Source organism: Oryzias melastigma, linkage group LG14, assembly GCF_002922805.2.
Source record: "Oryzias melastigma strain HK-1 linkage group LG14, ASM292280v2, whole genome shotgun sequence".
NCBI classification, from domain to species: Eukaryota; Metazoa; Chordata; class Actinopteri; order Beloniformes; family Adrianichthyidae; genus Oryzias; species Oryzias melastigma.
Window position 1 is genome coordinate 10,783,040 of NC_050525.1, and position 6,250 is coordinate 10,789,289.

The window sequence follows — 6,250 nt, forward strand, 5'->3', positions numbered from 1 at the left end:
AATTTAGGATCAGCACTTAAGAGGCATGAAAAGATTAATAAAAACAATAAATTGTAGTCAGTTTTCCTGAAATGTTTTAACTTATTGACTCATCCAGATGTTAAAAAGATGTCTGAACATTTCCATATCCCACTTTTTGGCCCTTTAACGTCTGACACCGTTTACATGGAGCTGGCCTACATACACAGGAAGCGCATTGATCGTCTCTCTGCAGCCATACTGCCCGGAACACCACAAAGGGATGTAGAACATCCACAAAAACATGCGAGAGATGTGGAAGTGCGACTACGTGCGCAGCCACCAAACCTGCTTTGTTTAGTACCAACCTCTAAACAAGCGAATTCCCACTTAATCCACTCCTAATCGCGTCTCCTAACGTCAGAACGACTAAAAAGAAAATTCCCGAAACCCGTTTCCGTTTATTCGAAGCGGTTTATGCTAACACCGACTGTCCCGTGGCTAATTTTTGCCCACGGAAGATAGGAATTCCACGGTCGCTTGATTAAACATTTAAAGCTAGGTAGTGGCTTGACAAGCCTGCAGCTTGGCCGTAATGCTCTCCCTTTAAGCTGCTTTGCCCTCATTCTCTTAACATTTGCACAGGAACTACTTTCAGCGGAGGCTCAAATGACAGTTTTGATAAATATAAAAGAGTAAAAGCGGTGATACGGTCAGTACAACAGCTTACCTGTGCCCAAACTGACAGCGTTTTCTAACTACAACTTTTCGGCATTTTCCTCCATGTAATTGTCACAGGGTGCGACAATGCACTCGTGATGCCTTCACGGACTTCCTATAGGCTCCGACTTTCTAATACTTTGGTTTGGTGTAAACAACCAATATATCTTAACATGTAATACAATGATAAATTGTCAATAAACAAAAAATGTAATTAATAAGAAAAAAACGACGTTAAATAATAATCTAAAATGTATAGCAAATCATGTATCCCTAGTATTTCAGAACAACTGACATCCAAGTGTAAACAAATTGATCAAAAACTCAATCAGATTCTAAAATGAAATCTCTGTGCACGCCCCTCACTAACTTTTCTGAATTCTTAATTATAACATATTAAGGATGACTAAGTTTAAAGTGAGAGCAGGTTGAAAAAGTCCTGCAGCTCTTGAAAGCATCACGGACGGAAATTGGGCACTAGTGACCCCTTCTGGTATTTTTTTTCCATTCCTTTTTTAATATAATTCTTTAGACTCCAGAGATCTTTAAACGCATTTAGCCATTTGCTTCCATGACCACGTGTTTTGTTAGAACTAATGTATCTAAGTGTGACAATATTTTGTCCCTTTGTGAGTTTCTTTTTCTTTTTTTTAATAGTTTTTTTTCTACAGTAGTTGTCTATTTTCATAAAATTTAAAAATAATTGTTTGGGGGTAGGCTATATTAATGTGTTATATTTATAGTTACACATTTAGTATCCTGTTTCAAAATCACTTTTTTAATTTAATTCCTTTATTTTATTATATTTTATTTTGTTTTAAAAAAATGTTGCATGTTGTTGCAGTAATAACTTTTTTTGTCTTTTTATCTTCAAAGATTGATTGCTGAAAATGTATTTTTGTTGTTCTGCTTTCTTTCTTTTTTTGGATAACTGTAACAGATCATTTGAAATGGGCTTGCTCCATCTATGAACTGCATTGGTTGCAGGAGTTCTGAGATTGTTGATAATATCCTTGGTGTCTTATGTGGAGATCTTTAATGTAAATTAAAGACAAGTCAACTCAATTTATCAATTTATTTTTTTATTTGTGTATTCATTTATTTGGCTTCTAGGTATTTTATAACTTTTATGATTTATCATGTTTTTGTTTTTACTCTGTCTATCTTTAAATCTATGCAGTGCCTCCTCAAATTTTAACCACATTGTTTCTGTCTTTTTTAGATATGTTTTTTAATTGCTGTTGCTTTTAATTGTATGTGTTTTATTACTTTTAATTGTTATCACTAATGTCTATATTTTTTTTATTTTTATTTTTTTGCTAACCATCTTGTGTTCTTCAGCATGTTGGTGAATAGTACTAGATAAATAAAGTGACTGGTTGATTAATATGAATTCAATTTAGCAAATGACTTTGGATTCTGTGTCTCTCAATTTTGAATTAATTCTTTTTTTTAATTCATTCATTTGCCTAATTGTCTTTATTGTTTCATGCTAAGCACAAAAAAACTGGAATCATGAAGTGATTTAAACAAATTCCAAGACATTTTTTTTCAAACTTCTACATTTTCAGTCATTCGAAATGTAATGTTAGCCAAAAGTGTTTCTTCCAAACAAAATATTTGCATTAAAAAAAAAAAAAAGTTTTCACAGGATGCTGATCTTAGGGGTCAGTTCTCCAGTCATCCTAAAGGTCAGTACCCTGTCAGCACAACTATAACAATTTGAGAAATTAACAAGAGTAAAGTTTGAAAAACTCAAAGCCAGGACTTTTTTCCTCTTCCTCCTTTGGCCATGTTGTGCAGTCTGGTTTTTGTGCGTTCCTTTTCATCTGGATTTCTCTTTGTGGAGCACTCTAAAACAGAGTCTGTCTCAAAGGAAATGGCTGCAGCCTGGTTTGGGACACTGATGCTCCTGTCCCTGGACATGGTAGCAGAGGTCTGCAGGACGACTCTTCCTCGTAACGAATGTCTGAGCTCCAGCAGCAGAGGGTTACTGAAGGAGTACAGCTCCATCTGCTGCCCGTGTTCTCGGTTTGACTCACAGCACGTGCAGCAGGCGGACAAGAGCACTCGGAAAATATAAATCCAGCCCAAATAATGCAGCTCCACAATGTTGAGAACAAAGCAACCAAGACTGACACTGAACATGAAGTTCAGAAAAATAGTCTTCTCTGTTGCTCGGGACACAAAGCAGTCAGTTCTGTTGGGACAAGGATAGGTCTCACAGCGAAACAGATGTGGAACTTCAAACCCGAAGAGGCAGTACTGCCCAATGAGGAAGATTATCTCCATGATGGACCGCAGAACGACATGTATGATGTAGATAAGAAGCACTTTGTTTGAGAGCTCGGTTGGGTCCTCCCGTACTTCTCTCATTTCTCCTTCTAGTTGGCTTCTGTCCTCATACTCATCCTCCTGTGAGCTCCAGTCGTCATCATTACATGTAGCATCAGAAAGATTTCCAGCTTTCAGGACTTTTTCTCCATCCATTTCCAGGTGTGCACATCTTTCCTGCAAATTCAAGACCCTGGAAACCACGTAAGCTTTCCTGACCTCTGACTTCTCTTTCTTTGTAATTTTTTGCAAAACATAAACAATGTAGAAAATGGAAGGTGTGGACACAAGAACAATTTGAAAGACCCAGAAACGCAGATGAGAGACGGGAGCAAAGGTGTCATAGCAGACGTTACTGCAGCCGGGCTGTAGGGTGTTGCAGGTGAACTTGGACTGTTCGTCACTATAGACGGCATCTCCCACCAGAGCTACAAGCATGATGCGGAAGATGAGCAGCATTGTTAGCCAAATCTTGCCGATCACTGTGGAATGGTTCTGAACCTCTGTCAGGAAGCGACCAAGAATGGACCAGTCCCCCATTTCTGTGGACACACAAACATAAGAGGACTTTTCCTGCACTAGAATCAACCTGAAAACAGTGTAATTAGCTGTCATAGAAGAATAAATTATTTAGAATATTTCATTTAAACTGTAGTTTAACATGTATGAATATAAACTCACAAAAGCTTTGAGACTACTACTAGAAAATAAAATAACACATACTGCATTAGCTTCTAGGAATTTCACTATCTACACAAAAATTAACTTTTTTCGCATTAGATAAAGTATTTAATACCAAAAAAATGCCCACTTAAAGTAAAATTATTATCAGTAAGTTGCTGCACTTGAAGGAAAAACACATTAAAACAATGATTTATCTCCTGGTTTCTATTTTGGCAATCTTAAAGAAGCTTACCTTTAGAAAATTTGAACCTTCACGACTCAACACTGGAAAAACTTCAGCAGAGGCGATTTGCATAACTTTATTTTCAAGGTGCTGGATGCTATCTGGTCTTTTGAGCTGTATAAGGACAGGATGAGCTGACCAAATATATTTGTTAACTGTCAGAAACTGCCATCGCACTGTATGTGAATAAAGGCTTTGAATGTACAGTGGGACAAAGATTGAAACATACAATGGGGGCACCTTTACTGGACCGCCATTCACCGGTGAGCAGAACACACTGGAAATAGAAACAAACTGAAAACACTGAGTCATGCCAGATTCTGTGTCCACTTTTGTTTCACACAGTTTTTTAATATTCTGTCTTCACTTCTGCAGGACCAAGATAAAAAGCATTTTATATTCCAGTTAAGACCCTCTTTTGGTTCACAATCTCCACAGACAGACTTTAAAGTGAAATGTGTTGTTAAAAACACTCAACACCCTTATTTTCCCCTCAGGACCATTATTGCTACCTTTAAAAACATAATTGATCTTGAAAAAATTAATTAAAATCCAGTAAATTTTAACAGTAAGTTTTGTTTAAAGGTTAATATCAGCATTTGGTGGACTATTGTGGATTTTTCATCAACAACTCAAATATCAGTAAAAAAAAAAGGAAAGCTGGTGTTCTCAAGACATTGTGTTATCACATACTTAACTTGGACTTTCTTGAGTCTTGTAAATAAAAAGCATTTAGATAATGAATCTTTTCCATTTATTTTTATTTTTAGAAAAAGGTGTGATTTTGAGTCTTGGCATCTAGCAGTGTTCAATTTGACAAGAACATTATTTTATGGTGCAATTCTGAATACACTCTACAACAGCAATTTCTCATTTATGGACGCTACTTTAAATGTTACAATTCTAAATGTTGAAAAAACTTCAAAACATTAAGACAGATGTGAAAATGTTTTATTTTCACTGTAGCTCTAAAAATATACAGGGTGGGAAAAAGATAGAGAGGGGTCTAATATGTTTATCATGCAATTCTACTGTGAGAGACAAATTTTAAAAACTAATCCATGAAATCAATCTGTATGATTTTTAAAGAATGTATTAATATAATTGTGCAGAAAGTATTTAGCTCCTACAAACAAGGAAGAATTTTGTCAGCAGAAACCTGTTACATCTTATTTGAGAAGTTCTTCTATCCACTGACTCGTATGAATCGTATCTTCTGGTTATCTGTGTTAAAAGAAATTAAAAAAAAACACCTGCCCACAACCTTAAACAGTCACACAGCAGTCTATCCATCAAAGAGCTGTCAAAGGACACTGAAGATAAGATTGTACACCTGGACAGGACCGGGATGAACCAGCACATGTCCAGGACCTAAGTTTTGCCAGAGACCATCTGGGTGATCCAGAGGAGGATTGAGAGAATGATACGAGATCAGGTTATACTTCCATTTACATTTTTGTTATAAATGCCACTTACTATATTTGTTGGAGGAAGAGTCCTGATTGGATCTCAAGAACACAAACCTACCTTGAAGCATGGAGGTGGAAACATCATGCTTTGGGACTGCAAAGGTGGCAGGACACCTGATCTGTAAGGATAAGGGCTACATGTGATGATATTTTAGGCAACAACATCCTCCAGGGGGAACACTGAGGATGTAACATGGCTGGATCTCTCATGACAGTGATCCAAAACACACTGCATGGGAAATTAAGGAGTGGTTATGTAAGAACTCTTTTAAGGAGTGACCTGTCCAGTCTGAAACTCAGTTCAAGAGAGAATTTGTGGAGGTAGTTGAAATTCTGTGTTGATCAGCAACAACCCCAAAACATCACAGCTCTTGAGAAGATCTGTGAAGTAGAATGGACCAAAACAACAGATAGCGTGTGCAAACCAGATAAAGACCTATAATAAATGTTTTACCTCTGTTTTTGGAAACCAGAGCTGCATTACAAAGTATTGAACTTATTTTTCTGATTTGCAGAATTTTTTTTACAGTCTGTGTTAAAGTTTATCTACAATGAACAACTCATTTTCACAAGTAGGACAACTTGCAGATTTTTTTTTGCCTCACTTTGAGTGTATTTCATTTAAAAAAAACAAAAAAAAAAAAACTAAATCATCCAATGTGGCTTTGACAAATGACAAACCATTTTCATTATTTGTCAATGAAAAAAATACTTTATTAGCTTAATAATGCTACATTCTAATTATTTAAATTCCCCTGGAACTATTTAAACAACTTTAGGCTCACATAAGACCCATGTTGTGGTTGGTAAACATTAATAGAAAGATATAAAATAAAAAGCTATTTTTTTAAATAAATAAAAC

The 6,250-nt window shown here is 36.0% G+C and overlaps 2 protein-coding genes across 4 annotated transcripts in view; both read right to left on the reverse strand.

Annotated features, from left to right (window-relative positions):
• Positions 1-1,490, reverse strand: part of LOC112140048 (unconventional myosin-XVIIIa) — a 79,356-nt gene extending 77,866 nt beyond the window's left edge. For 2 of the 3 annotated variants that reach the window (XM_024263007.2, XM_024262975.2), the window contains exon 1: positions 689-1,490. The gene's annotated coding sequence lies outside the window, so the exon portion shown is untranslated. Of the gene's footprint in view, positions 1-326; positions 668-688 lie in introns of those variants that run through there. The other variant, XM_024262981.2, reaches the window with a different exon arrangement.
• A 106-nt stretch (positions 1,491-1,596) lies between these two features.
• On the reverse strand, positions 1,597-4,716 carry LOC112140101 (gap junction delta-2 protein). The gene is made up of 2 exons (XM_024263020.2): positions 3,929-4,716; positions 1,597-3,554 (listed from the first exon to the last, which is right to left on the reverse strand). The coding sequence occupies exon 2, from the start codon at positions 3,550-3,552 to the stop codon at positions 2,434-2,436; it is 1,119 nt and encodes a 372-aa protein (XP_024118788.1). The 5' UTR covers positions 3,553-3,554; positions 3,929-4,716; the 3' UTR covers positions 1,597-2,433.
• Positions 4,717-6,250: the final 1,534 nt, after the last annotated feature.